The sequence below is a fragment of the Tamandua tetradactyla genome, chromosome X (genome assembly GCF_023851605.1).
Source record: "Tamandua tetradactyla isolate mTamTet1 chromosome X, mTamTet1.pri, whole genome shotgun sequence".
NCBI lineage: Eukaryota > Metazoa > Chordata > Mammalia > Pilosa > Myrmecophagidae > Tamandua > Tamandua tetradactyla.
The window spans coordinates 107,621,345-107,644,909 of record NC_135353.1 but is presented as its reverse complement, the minus strand read 5'-3'; the positions used below and the strand labels follow the sequence as shown (position 1 = coordinate 107,644,909).

Here is a 23,565-nt window from a genome sequence, read left to right as displayed (position 1 = left end):
GGGCATTGCCCAGCTCTGATGTTGAGGGCCTGTAAGGGGCAGTAGGTCACACTCCTTTTATCTCTCCTTATTTGACTAAATTCCTCTCTCTCTCCCTCCTTCTCTGCCTCTGCTTCTCTCTGTCTCTCTCTCTTATGTATATATTGAAAACAATTTCTAGCCCTATTAGTGGGGCAAGAAAATACACACACACCAACAAACCAACATAGGTGACCATTTGGCATGGATATGCCTTGAGAGTAGAACACTGTACAAAAATTCAAGCAGGAATTGTATCCCCAAGATGATTTCTGAATGTTAAGAGTTGAAGCTTCTCACCTCCCTCACCTATGTCATTGCAAGACTGCTCATATGTCTGTCTATGTACCTAATAAATTTTCTGCCTGCTTACTCTATGCTCTGCTGTGCCCTTGAATTCTTTCTCACTGCAGGGCCAAGAACCTGGAAACCAAATCCTCGCAACCTATTTTGGCAAGCCAGTCAGGAGTTCTATTCTCTGACTGGACTGGGTTTATGCCCAAGGGAATTGGGTAAATTCCAATGAGAGTGTCTTCCCCTGAAGGCCAGAAGTGAGGTTTGTAGTAGAAGCAAAAGTCCTCACTATCCTGATTGAAGTAAGCTAAGCCTGGGAGAGCTGAAATGGGTGGTGCTTCCAGTGTTTCAACTGACAGTCCATCAGGATGCCTCCTAGGAAATTGGAATAATCTTCCCACTACAGAGCTAAAAACGAAAAGCTTATTTTCTACTGTAGTACTGTCTGGCTACAATTATGCCCAGAGGATGGCAGTGTTGGCCCACAAATGGAACAGTCAGTTATAATCCTATCTTATAGTTACATCTCTTTTGTTAAAAGGAGGGAAAGTAGCAAGAAATTCTTTTCGTGCAGCTTTTTATGACCTTATATCAAGATAAATCCATGAGGGGCTCTTGCAAATTACAAGGGGTTCCAAGAGGACCCACCAAAAGTTATGGAATAATTTTAAAACCTGGTATCGACCTATGAATTTACCTGGGGGTGTGCAGTTCATTCTTTTCTCTTATTGCACTCCTGAGGAAAGCATCAAATTTGGAATGAAGTACAGGGCCATGCAGACCAACCCTGTGGGACAGCAGCCTGCCCAATATGCAGTACAGGCAGTGGTCATTCCAAATGCTGACCCAAATTGAAACTACCAGAGGGGTCAGGCAGACTTAATAGCCAGAGACCACATGCTAATTTGGCTAATAGAAGGAATGAAAAAGTGTGCCACCAAACCTGTAAATGATAATATGTTCCAGAGGATATGGAAAACCCTGCTCTATTTCAGGGAAGGCTGGTGGAGGCTATAAAAAAGTACAGCCAAGTAGACCCTGACTCCCCAAAAGGGCAAATAAGGCCTAAAACCTGTTTTGTTAATCAGTCAGCTCCTGATATAAGGAAACAATGCCAGAAACTGAATCTGGGCCATGAACCCTTGTGAATGATCTCATGAATGCTGCTTTTTCTGTTCTTAATAACTGGGACAGGGCTGCAAAGGAGGAAAAGGTAAGGAGAGACAGGAACAGAGCTCAGCTCAGAGCAGTTACCATGAATGGCAAACAGCTGCCACAGGGCCACGTGAGGCAAAAGCCAGTCAGATCCTGATATAAGTGTGGAAAAAACAGGGCACTGGAACTACGAGTGTCCTCAGGTACACCAAGAGCCCCTGGAGCCTTGCCCTCCTAGCTATCAGAAAAATTAACACTGGGCCTGAGAGTGCAGTGAGCCCCAAAGGGGAGTTGAGGCCCTCTGGAAGGCCTTAGTGACTGTTCCTGAACAAGACTGAGGAGGCCCGGGGCCACTAGTGGTTCCCTAGAACATCACCAAAGATCATCAATTTTGACAAGCCCTGGGTGACCTTTGACATGGTAGGTAAGAAAATTTTTAAAAATTAATACTGGAGCCACTTATTTTGTGTTGGCTTGTCACTCAGGCCCATTATCCCTGTGAACCTGTCCCATAGTAGGGGCAAATAAAAAGCCTAAAACCAGAACCTTCATTCAGCCCCTCCTTTGTCAAACTGGGAGAATACTTTTAAATAATCAATTCTCAATAGTACCAGAATGGCCCACCCCTTCCACAAAAAAATCGTTTTCACTCCCTGGGAGCCACCCTAAGACTAATAAACCCAGCTAGTGTTTATCCCCTTTTTGCCCTAAAGCCCCTACTAGATTGAGGCCTCTTGGGATCCTAGAGAGAAAATCCTTAAGTAAATAAACCTGTCTGTAGGGAATGAAGGCATCCCAGGACTAGCCCACAAAAAAAACCTTGATTTTCAGTCCTAAATCTTAAAAATGCATTTTTCTATCCCTCTTCACTCTAACTCAGTACCTATTTGCTATTAAATAGCAGGGACTTAAAAATAAGAAGATTCCCATCCTACTCATTTAGCACTGTCCCAAGGGTTTCAAAATAATCCCTATATCTTTAAAAATACTGTAGCTGCAGACCTTACTAGCCTTCAACTGCATCAAAGAACAATCCTGTAATATATTAACTTTGTAAACCAGCATATTCCTAATATGAGCGAATTTTCTTTGTTGTAATCATTGCTAACTGAGTGGATATGAAAAGTCACAGAAAGTTTAAGAAAGTGAATTTTGTAGTCATTATTGACTTCTAGTCCTGAATGGATATGGAAAGTTGCAGAAAGTTTGAGAACTTAAATTTGGTAGTCATTATTGACTATAAGCCCCAAATTGATTTGGAAAATTGTAGAGAATTTAATAAAGTAAGTTTTGTTTGCAGTCACTGCTGACCATAAAAAGTTCTAGAGTTTATAAAAATGAATTCTGTCTGTCCTAGTCAAATGCTACTCTCTGTTAAACTGCTCTTAATGAAAAGTTTTAAAAATTTTTCCTTAACCATCTGAGTACTCTATCTTAAATACAAAAATTTTATATAATAAAAGATTTGAATGGCAGGCAGGTGGCACTGGGGTAAGAAGAGAGCAGGTCCCAAGAAGGGGACAAGTGGCCCAAGGCTTGATTAATAAGCAAGGGGAGTTTCACCTTAAAGCCCTCATTTGAAAAAGGCTTAGACTCCCAAAGCATACTAGGACAGGCTTCTCTACCCATCCCTCTATTATGGCTGAGGGGAAGACATGGACCCTTAAGCCAAAGCATATGGTCTCCTAGACTCTTTGGCCTGGCCTGAATACCTTCAGGTGCTTCTGCACACGCTTGTTCTTCACTGCCTCCATGGTATGCTCCTCCTCACTGTGATCCTTGGTCATGGCATCAGCCCACAAGTCAGCACTGGCCTCTGCCCCATTCTCATCCTGCTCATCCTGCTCATTCTCTGCAGGCTCAGCTACATGTGGTGTACTCATGGCGGTCTTCAACTCAGCACGGGTCTTCTCCAAGTCCTCCTGTACCATCTGGGCCTGTCCAATGATAGAGGGAAAGAAGAAGGACTGATGGTCAGGCCAGACTAACTTGTAGTGTCTTGCATATGCCTAGAATGATGCCTAGAATGATCTAGAAGGAAGCAGGCATCAGGCAGAACAATCCACTTCATCTTCATGATCCTATTTCCTCATTTGTTAAATAGGAGCAATTGTACCAACTCCCCAGTGGTACTGGGTAATTTTGAGAAGTATCTTAGAAGGCCTTGGGCTCCTTCTCCCATGATGCCAACTGTCAGGGAAGAATTGAAGTAGGGGTAGAACAAACCTAAGGAATCACGAGTTGGAACCTATGTATGTGCTAACCCTTCTCACAATACCTTGCACTGGGCACTGTGTCTTACCTTCTGCTGCCACTCCACTGCCTCACTTTCCTTCTTCTGTCGGGCCATCTCCAACTGAGAGATCCGAGCTGTCAGCTCTGCCATTTCCAAGGCCTGTGGATAAATTGTAAGCATGTGAGAGCTGGGCTTTATGGACCTCAAGACACAGGAGTCCTCAACACTAGGTCCCCTCAGGTACCAGTAGGGAACCTGCTGCTCTATTTACTTGCTGCCTCAGAGGCTCTTTTCATCTCACCACTTCACTCCAGCTTTATCTTTAAGGTCCTAGCACAATCTTCACTTCTCCGCCTTTAAGGTCCTAACACAGTCCTCATTTCCCCCAGGAAATCCTGTAGGCCACATCTATCCTCAGATCAACTACAGAACCCTATAACCTCCAAACTATTCCTTTATTTGCCATAACTCCCCAACTAGACTGTAGGGCCTCCTAAAGACAAACAACATGCCATTTCCATCCTTTCTTCATCTCTCTCTCCCACTAATTTTCCACTATCAAGTTGGGGCCTCAGTAAAGCCTTGGTGATTCCTGGATTTCTGCCTGAGGCAACAGACCCTTCCCCACTACCCTACAATGCTCAGGGCTCCACTAAGACTGTCTCTCTTGGACAAGTACAGAAAAGACATTCAAGTGTCACAAAGAGATGTGAACAAGAGAAAAAAGGTTATACACACCCTCGCATCTTAGGCACAACTCTTCAGGAAAGCTTTTCCTTGAGAGATAAGCCTTAGTGCCCTCCAGGCCCACACTAAACAGTAGGGAAAGAACATATGCCAAAGGATTGGGGGTAGAGGTTCCTTTAGCTTCTGTGTTACACAGCCCTTGGAGATTGTGATGAAAGCATAGATGCCCACTCTTTCTCCCCCAAGAATTGCATAGGCACAGTTTTGCATATGATTTTAGGGAGCAAATCCTCCAAAGGAAGGCAGAAATGGGTTTGAATACTTAGCCAGCCATAACTGTGTATGATTTGGCAAGTCTCTTAAACCTCCCTGAGCCATAATTTGCTCAACTGGGCGCATTATTGTCCACCTCACATCATAGGGTTATTGGGAGATCAAAATAAGAAAGTAAGTAAAAGGGAAAAGTTGCTAGCATACCTCTTAACACACAGTAAGTACTTAATTAAGTGTGAATCCCTTTGTTCTTTCTTCCCTCCATTTCCTTTGTCAGGTTATCAGCTTAGGATCTCCAACGGCTAAGGAAACAGTAGAAAACTAAGGCTTATGGAGGGTTGTATGTAAAAGTTTAGAGCCACACAAGTGACTCCTCAGTTTGCATCTGAATGACCTATCTGCCTAAGGTCTGTAGAGTATAATACACTCATAGAAAGAGCCAGACCTACAGACAGAGGTAGCTATAAACAGGCAGGCAGACAGGGGAGAACACTCAAGCCCCACAATCCCAGCCCATTGTAGCTTTACCAGCTGCTCCTGGGTCTTCTTTTGATCTCTGGAGGCCTTCAGGAGGGCCTCCTTGGCCTCTTCAGCTTCTTGGCGCTCCTTGGCCAACTTTTCAGCCTCACTCTGTGCACGCTTCCGCTCCTGCTCAAGTTCGAGGGCCCTACGGGTCTGTTCTTCCAATTCTGGGCAAAGAAGGAGAGGGGAGGTGGTGAAGAGCACAGGGATGAAGGGACATCTAGCTTCCACCCAGGACACAGCTGGCAGAAAGTTCTAAGCACTCCTCCCTTTGCCTCATCTCTCATCCATTCTATGGTCATACCTATGACCTGAATCTGCAGCTAAGGCAGAGAGGTCTCCAACTGGTAGAGCCCATCTATGGGGAAACCCAGTCTCCAAAGCACCCCAAGCTTCACCTTGCTGAGCCTTCTTAGTCTGTTCTTCAATCTGCTTCAGCCTCTCCATCAGTTCTTCCTTCTCTCGTTCAATCTTTTCCTTCTCTTTTTCTGCCATCTCACGCTTTTTCTTCTCATTTTCCAGCAGAGCACTAGGGAAGAAGAAGAAAAAGATGAAAACAGAAAAGAAGGGCTGCCTGGAAGCCTTGGGATTCCCAAGACTCACTGGCCCTTGAACCTCGCAGCTCCCACCCATCCAATGTACACAGGGCTTCTGAGAATTTAGACCTCTCCTTACCTCCACATCCTTGTCCTCAGAGGCAACATAGCCCCACACCACCAAGTATGCTCACAACATTGTCCATTTGCTCCAGATTGAGGAGAATCAAACTGGAATCCCAGCTCTGACACTGACCCACTGGGTAGGCTTAGTCATATTGCTTCTTTGCTCTCACCCCTAGTTGCCCTATCTGTAAAATGGTCTGATAAGTCCAGTTCTGTCTACCTTGAGGAGTTATATAGAGATTGTGAAGTTATAGAGACAAGTTTCAACTCTCTGCTTGAATGCTGTAATTCAAGTCTGGTGACCTCTGTGGCTGGGACATCACTCCTTAAGCTGAACTCTGCCTGTCCTCTGAAACCCAGCTCCAAGCTCCTTCTCCCCAAATGTAACATATTTATTTACTATGTCTGTCTCCTCCCACTAGAATGCCAACAACTTGGGAACAGGGATTTTGTTTGTTTAGTTCACTGCTCAATACAGTTTATTGAGTGAATAAATGAGACATTTGTAGTTTGAATAGTTATGTATGTACTGTTTTTTTCCCTCTCCTACTAGAATGCGAGGTGCTAGATGGCAGGGTTCCTGCCAGATCCAGCTTTGTAAAGTGCTCTCCAATCTAGATAACTTTTTCTGAATAAATATAAACCTTGGTGTGTAACCTCTTGTATATGGAGTCATTTTCTGGCCTATCAGATTAGAAACCTACCGAAGTTCTAAAGACTTTCTGACAAATACCTACTAGATCAGTGTTCCTCAAACCTTGATGTGCAAAGGAATCACCTGGGATCTTAAGATGCAGGTTCTCATTCAGTAGGTCTGGGGTAGCACGGCAGATCCTGCTTTTCTAACAATGTCCCAGGTTGATGCTGATGCTACTGGGCCTCAAATTATATTTTGAATAGAAAGGGGCTACAATGCAATAACATAAAAGCTTCTTAGGAGGGATTCTCATGGCTCTAATTCTGCTCACAAAACCCCTTAGATTCCAAGTTTAAATGTACATGGAGCCCTCTGCTACTGTCACTATACTTGTCAGATACCCAAAGCAACCCAGAACCCACCCAACACATGGCAGGAGAGTCACAGACAATGGTTAACTATGAAAAGACCCTCTCTCCTATGTGGCTCTGGAAACCTAGGCTCCTGATGTCTGCTTCCCGTGAAGTGGGACACCTTGAGAATTCACAGGGGTTGGAGGGTGGAGGATCTATGAGCAGGTCTTCCTCTCCTAGTTCTAAAATGACTTCATGTCCTTCCTTAGCAGGCTTGGCACCTTTGAGAAGCTTCTTTGCCCCAGTCCTGAGCCCCACTCCTGCTCCTCAGCACCCACCGTTCCATCTGCTTCTGGTGCTTCTCCTCCCGGGCCTGTGCCTTCATCTGCTGCACCTCGATAGTGTCAGGCTTGCGGCGGCGCATGTATAGCTCATGGTTCCCCATGCATAGGGCCAAGATCCGTTTGTTAATCCGCAGCCGAGGGGCATAGAAGACAAAGTCCTGGGGGGAAAATAGCAATCAGAAAGAGTTTAGGAGGATGGATGAAGGTTGACTTTCTGCCTTCTGAGAAGCTAAGTCTACACGCACAGGAAAGCTTATTTCATCCAGTCCCCTTGTGTTACTGATGGAAGACTAAAGATCAGAGAGGTGAAGTGATTTGCCCAGGGTCAAAAGACAGGTTAGTGGCAGAGTCAGGACTTGAACACAGACTTTTGGATTCTTTTTTTTTTTTACATGGGCAGGCACTGGGAATCGAACCCGGGTCCTCCGGCTTGGCAGGCAAGCATTCTTACCTGCTGAGCCACCATGGCCCACCTGCTTTTGGATTCTAAAACCAGTGTTCTTTCCACCAAACCACAATTTCTTTCAACCTTTGCTCATGAAAAGCATCCAAAAATATCCTCAATCTACTTGAAGGATCACAACTGACTTTCTCTAATTAGAAATCCTGCTGAGTCTCAGGGGCCTTGCTTAGAGGTGCAGTAATCCCTGCATAACAACCTGGATGGGTGCAGAGTAGATGGCTGGATTGTCTCTTCAGTGTCCTAACCCAGTCCCTTAACCATTTTTGGAACAAGACCCTAAATAGTTTTGGAACATAAAAGCATACATCCATCTCCTGAATACTGACTGCATTGACTATTGTTCTTGTTTTTCTTTTGTTTTATTTTTTAAATAAAAAATTGATTTCAGCTAGCTTTGTTACTTACCTTTTTCTGATGAAAGGTGAACACAGCAGCAAGAAAAAGAAACACAAAAAAATCCAGTGAGTTTGCATTTGTTACCACAAATAACACTGGACCAAGGTCACAAAGCCCACAGGCTTCTGGATTAACAAACACATCCCTCTGCCACTGAACCCAGTCTGCTATTGTCCACATAGCTTGGAGTACAGTAAAAGGAGCACAGGCTCTAGAGGCCAAATAACCTAGGTTTGAATTCCAGCTCTACCATTTATAGCTGTGTGATCTTGGGCAAATCACTTCACCCTTCTTAGCCTTAGTTTCATTAGATATAAAATGGATATGCTATTATCTACCTGACAGATTCATGGGGAATTTAAGGAAATAACATATGTAAAGTGCCTAGGAGGGGCAGCTCAGAAACCTCAGGTCTGGAGAACAGTGGATGAGCCCTCATGTGAAGGGTCAGGCTCAGCATGGCCACTGGCCCTTGTTGGACATGAGGTATACCATAGTAGTAAATCCTCATCTAAGTTTCTATATCACCCCCAATCACCAGCTTGGCTGTCTTGTGACTCACAGGCAACTGACTGGATGAGAACTGCGGCAAGCCTGTTAGAGGAATGACTGGACCCAAAGCACTTTTCTGTTCTTGGGTAGCTCTGGGGAGAAATCTGAAAGGGCAATAGTGAAATTACACCAAAAAGCAAGCTTGGAGGATCATCTTTGGATTTGAACTTCTCCTGGCTCTGTGCTTTCTCCATGATTAAAGACAAATCGGTCTTTATTTGTGCATGAAGTTTACACTTTCTGGGACCTAAGGGCTTGGAAAGATGAAACACACTCACTGTTTCCATCCCACAGCCACAGGGCAGCAATAGGCAGTGGCTAAAAGGCAGCACTTAAAACTGCCTGTGGTCCCCCCTTGTCCGTGCTCCTGAGACACAGGTGGCACCAAACACAGGGTTCCCCCTGACCATTTCTTGGCAGACACCCCCATTTATCCCAATATCCTTTTATGCCTTCTGTTCCCATCCACAAAAAAATGCCAGAAAAAAAAGGAGAGCAAAATACAACAGATGATTGTGCAGAGCATTATCTAGGCCTTGGCAAGCATCTATCTTGGCCAGAGGAAGGGGCCACTTACCGGGGCTTTTTTGTCAATGGGCTTGATGACAAATTTCTTGTCATTGAAAGAGATGTTCCTGATTTCACTCCATGGGAAGCCTATCTTGGGAGTCAATCTGTAGAAGTGGAGACCAAGAACATCATGGCAAAGGTAAGAAAAGAAGGATATAGATAGTTGATGCTTCACCCTCCCTCCCCACCAGCTTCTCCCTCAACTGATGAGGCAGGCCAATTGCCAGCTCAGCCAATGCCAAACACATATCACCAAGTCAGCTGCCAGCACTGAGGGTCCACTTCCCAATGTCACAACCAACATATCATCACTTGCCCCAATCCCTGAAGTTTGTTTTGTGGTAGTTTTGGTTCAGACATAGATCTTGTAATATCCCATCAAGAGAATCCCTAGTTCTATTTAACTGTAACTCTTTCACCAAAAGTGAAAAAAGTCAAGGGGAAGGTAAATAATGAACACTGAGATTCAGCAGTTACATGTAACAAACTAATCTATTGATCTCTATCCTCACCAAGGGGACACCAAGAAAGAAATAATAAGTACTTGAGATAAGGCTTCAGTGAAAGGAATTATAGGTAAAAAGGTACTTAATCATCACCTCAGATTTAGGATTACTTACAAATCCTGACAAGGTAGGTTCTAGACCAGTACTGTCCAACAGAAATATAGTGTGAGACATATATGTAAGAATTAAATATTAGTAGCCTCACTAAAATAAGTTAAAAAGACAAGGGAACCTAAGGTCTTAGGCTCCCAAAAGGAATGAAAGTGAGCTGACCCTTGCCAGATTCTGGCATGTTAGCTGCCATAGAAGCAATTTTCTTCCTCTGGTTCATTGCAATAACCTCTTATAAAGGCATGGTCTTTCTTTGCAGAACACAGATAGGATGGTGATGACAAATGATAAGATTTATTCTGCAACTAGACAACCACAAAATGGTTTGCCATGTTTATAGAGTCTCTCTTCTCATTTCCTACTTTGCAAGGAGCCCCTGGTGTCCAGCAGCTCCGAGGACCCTGAAGCCCTCTCTCCATTTCCTTATGGCCAAAGCTTTATGGCTACCAGTTGCTTCCATTCACAAAAACAAAAACAAAACCAAAGAAAACAAAAAAGATCTTATAATGTTCCTGATTTGCTTTCCAATCTCTAATTTCTCTTGTTAACTGCACAGGTGCTAGCATCAATCTTGTCCTCCTCTCTCCAACATTCTCTAGCATCCCTAGTCATCTGCGTCTTCTCACCAGAACTAACTCTCATTCTCCTTTAAAGGACAGTGAGGTCATGATCTGCTAGGGTGGCTTACCTGAGCATACCCCCGTGCTCCTCATGCCACACCTGGATGTGCTCCTCCCACTGGTCCTTATTGAGTTTGTATTGCTCTAGGACCCTGGAAAGACAATGGATAGTCAGTGGCTTAAAGCATAAAGCCCATGTATGTCTGTGTGTGGGGGTGGGGAGTGGGGGTGAAGCCCACTTGGCTCTCTAAGGAGTTGACACAAAGAGAATATGGAGTCAGCCCTCTGCAGTTACACTGGAAGCACACCAAATTTACAGCATGAAGACATTAAATTAGACATAAAGAACTGCCTGCAAGTTATGAGACATACCAGAATTGGTAACCTAGAAAGACAATAGGAGCACCTTCCTTTGACCTTTAGCCAGGAAATCCAATAATATACTATGGTCTTCAAGCAAAGCAGTAATGCATCAGGAGTCTGTGTTGACTTGGAAGATAGGTATCAGTCTCACAGAGCCTTGTATATTCTCTCCTAGATATCAGGACCAACAGTTATTGTTTGTGAGAATATTGCTCAGGGATGGAAGGACAGCCTGTGGCTACAAAATGGCTTTGGAAGAACCAACAGGACAAAGTTCCCAGATCTACTAGATTATAAATAAAGTTTGCTTTAAATGTCCCATTGCAAACATCATAGCAATGTCTCAGGTTGAGTTTCAGGGCATAACTACTATCTCTAATACCTTTAGATGAGCTGTACCTATGCCACAGTCCCTATGGAACTAGGGCTCCCTGAATGAGGTAGAGCTTTTCCCTCCAATCCAAAAAGCCTGGGAAAATGGTCTTTGTATAAAGTGGGGGAAAAAACCCAGGGTTAAAAATCAATCAGGTCTGACCCTTTGTGAAAGCTCAGGCACTTCTATTTCCTTAGCCAGAAAATATGGTAATGCCTGCCTTATTCATTTTGTGTGTTGTCTTGTTGCTAAAGCAAAAATAATGAATGTTTGAGGGCCTTGAAGCTTGCAAAAGCAGAAAGATCTGTACACTAGTTATAAACATTAAAAGGCTATTTGATGAAATCAGAAGGAAAGATAGACATTAGAGACTGAGATGGTATAATCTAGGAATGCCTAGAGTATATAATGATAGTGACTGTGCAAATTTAAAAACATTTCTTCATGAGGAAGAACAAAGGAATGTCAATAATGCAGGGTGTTGAGAATAGATGGTAATTAATATTTTAAAACTTTAACCTATGTATGAGACAAGCAAAAAATGTATATTTGGTACAAAATTTATATTTGACTAGTGCATTTCCTAAAATAACTTATGTGGACAGCTTAATAGAGTACTGTAGTGCTTGGAACCCTGTACAGAGCATGAGATTTTGTAGGTTTGTCCAGAGTGATGCCCAGATAAATCTCAGAGCTATTTGAATAGTGAATAGGGAAGTATTTGCAGAGTCCCCTAGGGGAAATGGTGAGAAAGGGGAAAAATTCAACTTTCCCAAGTGGAGAATTCTTGATATTCTCACAGGCAGTGGGTACAGCCAAAGCAATAGTCTGAACCTCCAATCTTGGGGTTTGTTCATATGAAACCTAATCCTGCAAAGGATAGGCTCAGCCTACTTAAAATTAGGCCTAAGAGTCACCCCCAAGAGAACCTCTTCTGTTGCTCAGATGTGGCCTCCCTCTCTTGGCCGACACAGCAAGCAAACTCACTGCCCTCCCCCTCTGTCCGTGGGACATGACTCCCAGGGGTGTGGACCTTCCTGGCAATGTGGGACAGAAATCCTAGAATGAGCTGGAACTCAGCATCAAGGGATTGATAAAATCTTCTCAACCAAAAGGGGGAAGAGTGAAATGAGACAAAATAAAGTGTCAGTGGCTGAGAGATTCCAAACAGAGTCGAGAGGTTATCCTGGAGGTTATTCTTATGCATTAAATAGATATCACCTTGTTAGTCAAGATGTAGTGGAGAGGCTGGAGGGAACTGCCTGAAAATGTGGGGCTGTGCTCTGGTGGCCATATGTCTTGAAGATAATTGTATGATGATATGGTTCTTGCAGTGTGACTGTGTGGTTCTGAGAGCCTTGTGTCTGATGCTCCTTCTGTCTACCTTATCGATGGACAAGTAAAACATATGGATTAAAAATAAATAAACAATAGGGGGAAAAATGTTAAAATAAATTTAGTAGATTGAAATGCTGGTAATTGGTGAAGGGGAGGGGTAACGGGTATGGTATGTATGAATTTTTTTCTGTTGTCTTTTTATTTGGAAATGTTCTAAGAAATGATCATGATGATGAATATGCAACTATGTGATAATATTGTGAATTACTGATTATATATGTAGAATGGAATGATCATATGTTAAGAATGTGTTTCTTTGTTGTCATATTTTTAAAAATTAATAATTTTTTTTTAAATAGGCTATCTGAACAACTCATGTCTCTGGCTTGTGTATTCCTCTCTCACCCCTGTCATCCTCTAATATAAGAGGTCTAAGTCAGTGAAAAAGATTGAGAAAGACTGAGAAAATGGGACCAGGGAGAAGGAAAAGACAGTCTATCTCTAGTTCTCTACATAAACACCTTACTACAGGGTAATGATGTTTTATATTCTGGCAGTGGGGAGAAAAGCTTTTTATCTTGATAGCCAGAGAAACAGTGGGATATGATGCCGTATAAAAATATGTCCCTTTGAGAATCATAACTTAGGCCTCAGATAGACCCCAGTAGAGAGGAGCAGATATGACAGTCTCTGTGTTACAGAGATTAGCCAGCCTCTTGCAGCTGTCCTCACTGGCCAGTATAAAGATAGCCAGGGTACCACCTCACCTCTGTGTTAGCAACTTGTCCCTGGCCAAGTAGCCAGGCTTGTGAACTTCCTTATTGAAGTCACTATATGTGGTAGTTAAATTCAGCTGTCAACTTGGCCAGGTGAAGGCACCTAGTTCTGTTGCTGTGGACATGAGCCAATGGTATGTGACCCTCATGTGTTGTTGATTACATCTGCAGTTGGCTAGGAGGCATGCCTGCTGCAAGGAATGATGTTTGACTTAATTGGCTGGTGCTTAAATGAGGGAGTGCAATGAAGCACAGCCAAAGCAGTTCAGCACACCTCATCTCAGTGCTTACAGCTCAGCCCAGGCCTTTCTAGATGCAGAAAGGAATCACCCTGGGGAAAGTTGTTGGAACCCAGAGGCCATTAGAGAAGAGCAGCAGAGATCGCCCTGTGCCTTCCCACATAAGAAAGAACCTCAGTTGAAAGTTAGCTGACTTTCCTCTGAAGAACTAATGAAATAAATCCCCTTTTATTAAAAGCCAATCTGTCTCTGGTGTGTTGCTTTCCCGCAGCTAGCAAACTAAGAACCATACTTGGACTGGACAGCTTAGGAGGCCACAGCACAGCAGTCTCATGTGGGCAGTAAATATCATCATTGAGAATACCCTCCTTCACTTTCAGGAAGAAGAGGCACTGGGTGATATCCTGAATCAATTCCTCAGATACATCCTCGGGGTAGAACTTGGCCCAGAACTTGAAGAGCAGGGTGCTTTATTTCTGTACATCCTGGGCTATCACCTGGGAGTAACAAGGGATTATGGTTCTCAACAATCAAGCTCTGGGGAGGGGATGTGATAGTAGGATAAGGAGAAGATACTGAAAGATCAACAATTTGGGTAATGCCAGAGAGATGGGTGGCAACTCTCCTGAAAATTCAGGAAGGGGACCCATTACTTTCATTGGCCACCCAATCTCATGCCAGTAATCACTTCCCAACTGGAATTTCTTCCTGAATTTACCTAACGACCACTGATGGCCATAAGCCCTTAAGCCACTGACATCTGACAATATATACAATTCCTTCAAATTCTGAGGGTAAGCTTAAGAAAGTTCCTCCTTTAAGCCTCCCCCCAAATCCACAAATCAGCAAAGACTGGGATGTATAACTGCAGGCTATATATTGTCTAGGCAAGAAAGTAATTAACTTGTCATTTAAACTTGTCTGAAATTGCCTCCTGATGACTCCACAGTTGTCCAGCAAAAGTCTGCACAGAAAGAAAATAAAAGTATACTAGCAGAAGGTGGGACACCCATCCCCTTGACACAATCAGGGAAACAAGCCATAAGTCAATATGGAGACCTCCAAGGAGAAAGCCAGAGAGTTTGAGGAAACTGAGCTGGAGGACCACCAGATTCCCACAGAGATGCTGTTTGGGGCAGAGTCTAAATGGATAGATACTCACAACATTCCATTTGGAGTAAAATTGAGGAAGATGATCAACGAGGAGGGAAGCATCTGTATAGGGAGTTCAGTCACCAATTGGCAGGCAGGGGAGGGGCTATAAGACTATGTGACTTTGAAGATTCCTTCCAGTTCAAGAGTCTGTGGCCCCAAGAGAACCTCTTGTTTCTCAGATGTGGCCTCTTTCTCTCTAGGCCAACTCAGCAGGTGAGCTCACTGCCCTCCCCACTATGGGGGACATGACTTCCAGGGCTGTAAATCTCCCTGGCAATGTGCAATATGACTCCTGGGGAAGAGCTGGGACCCAGAATCATAGAACTGAGAAAGCCTTATTGATCAAAAGGGGGAAGACACAAATGAGACTAAAGTTTCAGTGGCTACGAGATTTTAAACAGTCAAGAGGGTATCCTGGAAGTTACTCTTATGCCATTATATTGATATCCCTTTTTAGTTTATAGTGTATTGGAGTGGCTAGTGGGAAGTACTTGAAACCATTGAACTGCATTCCAGTAGCCTTGATTCTTGAAGACAATTGTGTATCTATGTAGCATTTACAATATGACCATGTCATTCTGAAAACCTGGCTGATGCTCCCTTTGGACATACACTTTGGGTATGAACAGATGAGTACAAAAATAAGGACAAATATTAAATAAATAATAGGGGGGAATAAGGAGTAAAAAACAATTGGATACATTGCAATACTGGAGGTCAATGAGAGGGAGGGGGTAAGGGATATGGGATGTATGTATTTTCTTGTTGTTTTTTATTTCTTTTTCTGGAGTGATGCAAATGTTCTAAAAGTGATCCTGCATGTGATTGTATACTTTGGATGGACTGTATGTTGTGTGAAGATATCTCAATTAAAATATTTTTTAGAAACATTATACCACAGTGTCTTGGAGCAACTAGAAGAAAAAATGAAAAATCGTGGAACTGTAAAGCCATACCAAACTTTAAAATCTGTTCTATAACTACTTGTTAAAATGTACTTAGAAATGTATTGCTTTTTTATATATATTTCACAAATAAAGCTTATAGCAATGTTGCAATGCCAAACAATAATTCCTTATAATTCTCAAATATTAAAAAAAGAGTCTGTGACTCTCCAATTATGTGATGATACATGAGCCAGATATTGTATACGTTTGATGTGTTAATACATCTCAATAAAACTGCATTAAATGGACAGGCAGGGCAAGATTGCAGCATAGGGAGGTGTGTAATTTAGTTAGCCCTCTGGAGTAGCTAGCAAATAGCCAGGAACTGTCTGGAACAACTCTTTGGGAAACATTTGTGACTGAACATGCTTCATACACCAGTCTGGAACATGTGGAAGGGCTAAGATCATGGCTCAGAACTATTAGTTAAGTCCCTAAATTCCAGTGGCTGGCACCACTTCCTCACTGGCATGGTGCTTGCAATTTGCAGACACTTCCCTGTGGGGAAAAGCAACACTCTCTGCTAGGAACAGGTAAGGCAGCTCAACCAAGCTCTAATTAACAAATTTGGACCACTGAAAACAAGCTCCAAGCACAGATAATTCCAGAGAAAGCAAGAAAGTAACCTTGGCAGAGAGGAGACTGGTATGACAAAGAAAAAATTTTAAAATGGAAGTGGCCAAGCTCAGAATACTGGAAAAGGACTGTGACCCAAAATAAAGTGCACATATAGCCAGTTACTAACTCCAGCTCTTGACTGGCAAACCTTGGGGGCTGGGAATGTCTCTGAAAAAAAAGGATTTTATTCTATTTTATTTTTTCTTCCTTTTTTCTTTTTTGAAGTATTCTAAGTAGCTCATTAGAGAAAGCCTTAAGCATTTTCAATTGTCAGCACTCACCCAGCAAAAGCAGGGTTAAGATAGGTCTGAGACTAGCCAAAAACTAAAGGACAAATACTGTATGGTCTCATTGATATGAACTGACATTAGTGAATAAACTTGGAATATTTTGTTCGTAACAGAGACCATCAGGAGATAGAAATAGGGTAAGATATTGGGTAATTGGAGCTGAAGGGGTACAGACTGTGCAACAGGACTGGATACAAAAACTCAGAAATGGACAGCACAATACTACTTAACTGTAATATAATTATCTTAAAACACTGAATGAAGCTGCATGTGAGAATGATAGAGGGAGGAGGGCTGGGGACATACTGAAATCAGAAAGAAAGATAGATGTTAAAGATTGAGATGGTATAATATAGGAATGCCTAGAGTGTATAATAATAGTGAAATGTTCAAGGTACAATTTTAAAAGTGTTTTTGCATGAGGAAGAACAAAGGAATGTCATTATTGCAGGGTACTGAAAATAGATGGTAATTAATATTTTAAAATGTCTCCTTCTGTGTGAGACTAAAGCAAAAAATGTTTATTTGTTACAAAATTTATATTTTGACTAGTGCATTTCCTAATATAACTTATGTAGATAGTTTGATTGAATGCCACAAGTACTTGGAATCTCAGGTAGGACATGAGATTTTGTTGGTTTGTCCAGAGTGATGCCCCGATGAATCCCAGAGTGATTCTATCAGTGAGTGGAAAAGTATCTGCAAAGCCCCCTTCGGGGAGTGGTGAGAATGGGGAGAAATTCAACTTCCCCAAGTTGAATTCTTGATATTCTCACAGTGTGGACAACCAAAGCTATAGGCAGAGCCCCCAGTCTTGGGGTTTGTTCATACGAAACTTAACCGTGCAAAGGATAGGTCAAGTCTACTTAAAATCTGGGCCTAAGAGTCACCCCTAAGAGAGCCTATTTTGTTGCTCAAATGTGGCCTCTCTCTCCAGCCAACACAACGAGCAGTCTCACCACCCTCCCCCTGTCTACATGGGACATGACTCCCAGGGGTGTGGACCTTCCTGGCAATGTGGGACAGAGATCTTGGAATGAGCGGAGACTCAGCATCAAGGGATTGAGAAAAACCCTAGAATGAGCTGAGACTTAGCTTCAAGGGATTGAGAAAACCTTCTCGACCAAAAGGGGGAAGAGGGAAATGAGACAAAGTGTCAATGGCTGAGAGATTCAAAACAGAGTTGAGAGGTTATCCTGGAGGTTATCCTTATGCATCAAGTAGATATCATCTTGTAATTGAAGATGTAATGGAGAGGCTGGAGGGAACTGCCTGAAAATGTAGAGCTGTGTTCCAGTAGCCATGTTTCTTGAGGATGATTGAATAACGATACAGCTGTAACAATGTGACTGTGTGATTGTGAAAACCTTGTGTCTGATGCTCTTTTTATCTACTTTGTCAACAGATGAGTAGAACATATGGAATAAAAATAAATAATAAGGGGAACAAATGTTGAAATAAATTTAGTTTGAAATGCTGGTGATCAATGAAGGTAAGGGTTAAGGGATATGATAGGTATAATCTTTTTTTTTTCTTTCCTGTGTTTGTTTTATTTCTTTTTCTATTGTCTTTTTGTTTCTTTTTCTGAATTGATGCAAATGTTCTAAGAAATGATGAATATGCAACTAGGTGATGACATTGTGAATTACTGATTATGTATGTTGTTTTATTTTGTTTCTTATTTTTTTAATTAATAAATAAATTTTAAAAAAAGATAGGTCTGAGAAACAAATTCACAAGTCAAATGAAGGAGATAATTCACTAAAAGGCTTATGTTCCCAAGAAAAGGGAGGTCAGGGCCCTACTCAAATGGCAGCTCTCCTTAAGAACATTCAGACTCTAGAATCTGGGAACCAAAAGTGCTTAAACTTGCCTTACACCTCAGTCCCTCTCTCAATATGCCCCTGGCAGCCTGAGAATTAAAAGCGCCAAGCAATTTTACATGGGTAGGGAGTTGTGGCTGACAAGAACCACTTGTTGGACAGGATAGGAAAATCACAGAGTCTAGAGGCACCACACAAATGTCAGAATCCTGTCAGACCTCATCCTCAGGTAAACTTGATACTGATTACACCCTTGCCTTGAGACCTAGGCCTGATTTGTCTGTGAAAATCTGATTGGGGTCAATCATATATGGGGAGACCCTACTGAAAGTAATGTTCCATTTAGGCAGAGCAAGAATCAGAAAAACATAAGCTGAGGAATTCTGACTAGTTAAACAGAAGCTATGTTAGAGATATAGAATAAGTTTAGCTGAATACCAAAGAACAGATAGAGAAAAAAGCCAACCAACAAAAACCCTAGGAAAAGGAGTGAAGACAACAGATATAATAAACTAATCAAGGAAATCAGATGTCTAGACACTAGCAAAAAAATTACAAGTCATACTAGGAAAAGCAAAGTATGGCTCAGTCTAAGGAAAAAATGAACACCTTTATGTTCAAACATGCTAAATCAATTCAAAAATCAAATCAATGAGTTGAGGGAAGATATGGCAAAAAACCAAGGACATAAAGAAGACATTGAGTAAACATAAAGAACTCAGAATCTTGAAGAAACAAATGGCAGAACTTCTGGGAATGAGAGGCACAATTGAAGAGATGAAAAACACTATAGAAACGTATAACAGCAGATGTGAAGAGGCAGAAGAAAAGATTAGTGCACTAGAGGACAGGACACCTGAAATCCTACACACAAAAGAACAGATAGAGAAAGGAATGGAAAAATATGATCAGGGTCTCAGAGAATTGAATGAAAAGATGAGCACATGAATATGCATGTTATGGGTGTTCCAGAAGGAGAAGAGAGGGAAAAGGGGGGCAGAACAAATAATGAAGGAAATTATCACTGAAAATTTCCCAATTCTTATGAAAGATAAAATTACAGATCCAAGAAGTACAACATTATCCCAAACAGAATAAATTCAAATATTTTCCAAGACACTTACTAATGAGACTTTTAAATCCCAAAGACAAAGAGAGAATTCCAAAAGGAGTAAGATAAAAGAGCTCCACCATGGTGAAGCTGAACACCACTGACATCTTGCTTTTTCTTACCCCTATCCCTGTATACCCTTCTCTTCTCCCTCCTTTCCTCTTTTCCTGGCTCTACCCACCAAAATGAACACCTCAGATGAGGAGAAGCAGCTGCAGCTTATCCCCAGCTTGAAGGAGCACACAATAGGCAAATATGAAAACCCTAGAACAGAGGACCAGAAAAGAAAGGAGAAGTGTTACAAAATTAGGCAAGAATGAGATGAAGCTGTTATAAAACTGTAGGAATTTCAGAAAATTTCTCACATGGTTATAGAGGAAGTTACTTTTATATAGAATCATCTTGAAATAGAGAAGACATTAAGAAACTGCTGAAGCTTTGGTAACAAAGCTAAATAAAGAAAAAAGAACAGTATAAAGGATCAGCATGTTATACATGGCCAAGCTGGGATGAGATGTGATAACTGAAGAGATAAGTATTGATGAAGATTCAGCTATGGACACAGAGAGTGCTGAAGAAATTTGTGTCTCGGTACAGTGTCAGGAACACATCAAAGAACTTCAAGGTCAAATTGTTTCTATTCAGAAGAAAAAGAAGTTAGCCATTGAACTAGAAAATCTCAAGAGCAAACTTGTAGAAGTAATTGAAGAAGTAAATAAAGTTAAGCAAGAAAAAGCTGTTTTAAATGGAGAAGTTCTTGAACAGAAAAAAGTTTTAGAAAAGTGCAACAGAATGTCCATACTAGCAGTAGAAGAGTATGAGGAAATGCCAGTAAACCTTGAATTGAAAAAGGTCCTTCAGAAGAAAGCAGAGTCATTTGCACAAGAGATGTTCATTGAACAAAACAAGCTAAAAAAGACAGAGACACCTTTTCCTACAGAGCTCTGCCTCCAACCAGCAGCTTTTGAAAGCTTTAAATGAAAATGCAAACCTCACCCAGCTCCTTGAAGAAGAGAGAATTCAGCAACAATAAAAGGTCAAAGAATTAGAAGAGCAATTAGAAAATGAAACACTCCACAAGGAGATACATAACCTCAAACAGCAACTGGGGCTTCTAGAAGGAGTTAAAAAGGAATTGGAATTGAACTATAAGAATTCTGAAGAAAAACTAAGAAATTCAAAGCATTCCATTGATCAGCTCTAGAAATGTGTGAACCAGTCTGAAAATTCTGTACCACCATCACCTCCTGCTCCACCACCACTTCCCCCTCCACCTCTCAACCCTATCAAATTCCTTATGTACATGATCCAGAAATGATGCCAACCCAGTGGCAGTGGTGCTAAGAAAGAAAAGGCAACTAAACTAGAAACAATTGAAGAAGTCACAGATCGGAAGAGGCAAACAGTTGAAGAGATGATGGATAGAATTAAAAAGGGAGTTCATTTTAGACCAATTAATCAGACAGCCAGACCGAAGGCAAAGCCAGAATCTTTAAAAGGCTTTGAAAGTACAGTGAATGATTTAAAAGGAGATCAACAAATCCACTAGTTCAAGAAGTTGAAAGTCCCTCGATACTGAAGACAGTGAAACTGAGTTAGAAAAGATTTTGCACCATAGAAAGGTGATGGCGGATGCAGATAGCAGTAGTCCAACTGGGATATTAGCCACCTCAGAGTCCAAATCCATGCCAGTGTTGGGTTCTGTATCCAATGTTACAAAAATAGCCTTGAACAAGAAAACTCTGAAGGCAGAATTCAACAGTCTGCCCTCCCCAACACCTGAGCCAGTGATGGGCCCCATAAATTGGAAGGATGCACAAGTTCCTAGGTTACATTTTAGCCTCCTAGTAGTAATGGATGCAGGAGAAAATACATGGGCAGTGAAAAGCAAGCTGGGCAGTTTTAAATCCTGTTTCTACACATGAACCCTGAACCAAAGACCAGGTAGCTGAAAAAGTTCCAGCTCAACCCACGGAAGATAAAGACAAAGTTAAACAAGAATGCAAGGAAGACAGCATTGAACAATTAAGAGAGACAGACAGCTCCAATTGCTGATTCATGAAGGAGAAGGTTGACAAGTTTGGAAGTCCTTTTCAATAAGCACATGATTAGTTGTGGTGTATTGGCAAGGGTTACAGACATTCTGTTTTTGTAATATATTCAGAATACAGGTTCTTTTCTGATGCCACTTTGTAACACCAGAAGTTAAGTAGTTCAACTCCAAATATAAGTAAGCTGTTTAGCAAAATACCCATTCTAAGTAATTTTTGTTTTTTGTTCTTATTGGGATAAGGTTTTTCCTTGTTACTGTATTAAGTGTGACTTCTTTTAGAAGGTTACAAAAAATTCAGATGTTAATAACATCTTAGGCAATATACATACCTCTCATCAAATGTAATGCTGAAAATTTGTGGCACTTGTGGTTAACTGGATAAACAGAAATGACTAAATTAAGGTGGTTTAAAGTCTCCAAAGAAGGGTCTGTTTTAGGCGTGATTGTCTTTTTTATTTTAATATTTTTATTGTAAAAACTTAACAAAGAAACATACAAATATTCTATACATGGTGTACAATCAATGGCTCACAATATCATCACATAGTTGTGTATTCATCACCAAGATAATTTTATTTATTTTCATTTTTATTCGATGTTTCCAAAAAAAGTCAAAGATTCTTACACTAGTTATCTCAAATGAGACCATGCAAAGTAATTCAAAGTGTGTACAGCAATCATTTGCCCCACCTCATTGTTGCTGTTTTATACAGTGGTGTAATCGACAGAAAACTGAATGGCATGTGCTCAGTGGAAAATGTCACCTGTTTACAAAACATACAGAACAGTTTCTACACCTCATGTCTGCAAGTCTTAATTTATAATAACTGTTCTTTTCTGGTTGGTTTTTTTTGGGGGGGGCACAGGGGACTGAACAATTTAGCTGCCCAATTTTATCCAACTACCACACAAAAAACACAAATGACGGTCCCAATACTGCAAACTTTGGAGGGTTGAGATGGTAGACATTATTATCTGTGGTAGGTTCAACTGTTTAGCTTGAAAATGTTGGCTTTTTCTCTTAGGAGAAATAAAGTTCCTCAGGGCCTTTCCTCTAATTTTGCTAGACTGGGTTCCAGAAGAATCCCCCATAAATTTAAAGTGTGACAAATGTAACATATTCTGTTGCATTATATAAATAGAAGACTTTGGAACATTTCTAGTTACATAGACTAAAAAGATGATTGTTTGCAAAGTGGCACTGAAGAAAATCCTGACCCAAGTGGCACTACTTAGTCCAAATGTTTCTGACCAAAGAAAAAAATTATACAACAATATTTATAGGCTAAATTTTTAAGAGATGGTTGATATCAATACTGTACATATTTTACATGTGAAATATATAGGTCAGGAGTTTATAAAATAAGATCATGCATTATTACCTCTAAGAATATCATATACAAGAGAGATCTTCCCCAAATACTTTTGACAGCATTTCAAATGGAAGCAGTCTTATATGCAAAAGCAATCGAGTTTCTCTGCTGTGTTAAGTATATCGTTTAAAGAACTCAGAGTACTAAAAAAAAAACCTAGCCCATTGAAGATTGATACAAAGTGTCAACTGTAGAATTTTAAATGTTTCCTTTTTAAAAAACATCCAGAATACATAGCCTTTGTACAAAGAAAAATATAAAATTCTGGATGATCGTATTTGATCACATTACATAATTTAGAATGAAATTATGTCATTGGTTATTTCCTACTTGACTCATTCCTGTGACAGCATTAATTTGTGAACTAAAGTTTATATTTAGTTCAGCTGCACTTATGACAGAAGATCTTATCTCAAAACATGGCACCAACTTTCCTTAAGTGTAACAGCACTCTATTTTTTAGCAGCAATTTTTTAAAGGTTAATTTTTTGAACGAAATGTTCTAACTCTAATTTATACTCACTAGCAAAATTTTTACAAAAGGTTTAAGTCTACATAGAATGATCTTTCACTCTCCCTCATTCTACATCTGAAAGGTTTTTCCTCCCATTTGATTCTGACTGGTGGGGGTCAGAAAAGATACCTAATGTGTTTTAGATGGGATTCTTGATTTTGAGTGAGTATAAAGGGAAGTATAAGATGAAATA

At 41.1% G+C, this 23,565-nt stretch overlaps 1 protein-coding gene and 2 pseudogenes across 2 annotated transcripts in view; 2 read left to right on the top strand and 1 right to left on the bottom strand.

Moving 5' to 3' along the window:
• Positions 1-3,152: 3,152 nt before the first annotated feature.
• Positions 3,153-23,565, bottom strand: part of LOC143671995 (moesin-like) — a 22,434-nt gene continuing 2,021 nt past the window's right edge. Inside the window, exons 2-9 of the mRNA XM_077147003.1 lie at positions 10,639-10,646; positions 10,468-10,551; positions 9,170-9,266; positions 7,176-7,339; positions 5,584-5,714; positions 5,192-5,352; positions 3,770-3,862; positions 3,153-3,404 (exon numbers count right to left, since the gene is read on the bottom strand). Of these exons, the coding sequence (XP_077003118.1) occupies positions 3,153-3,404; positions 3,770-3,862; positions 5,192-5,352; positions 5,584-5,714; positions 7,176-7,339; positions 9,170-9,266; positions 10,468-10,551; positions 10,639-10,646 (990 nt within the window). The remainder of the gene's footprint in view (positions 3,405-3,769; positions 3,863-5,191; positions 5,353-5,583; positions 5,715-7,175; positions 7,340-9,169; positions 9,267-10,467; positions 10,552-10,638; positions 10,647-23,565) is intronic.
• Positions 7,966-23,565, top strand: part of LOC143670397 (large ribosomal subunit protein eL29-like) — a 25,159-nt pseudogene continuing 9,559 nt past the window's right edge. The window contains exon 1 of the transcript XR_013169346.1: positions 7,966-9,301. The product of XR_013169346.1 is annotated as a large ribosomal subunit protein eL29-like (transcript). The remainder of the gene's footprint in view (positions 9,302-23,565) is intronic.
• On the top strand, positions 19,257-22,022 carry LOC143670395 (shootin-1 pseudogene; annotated as a pseudogene).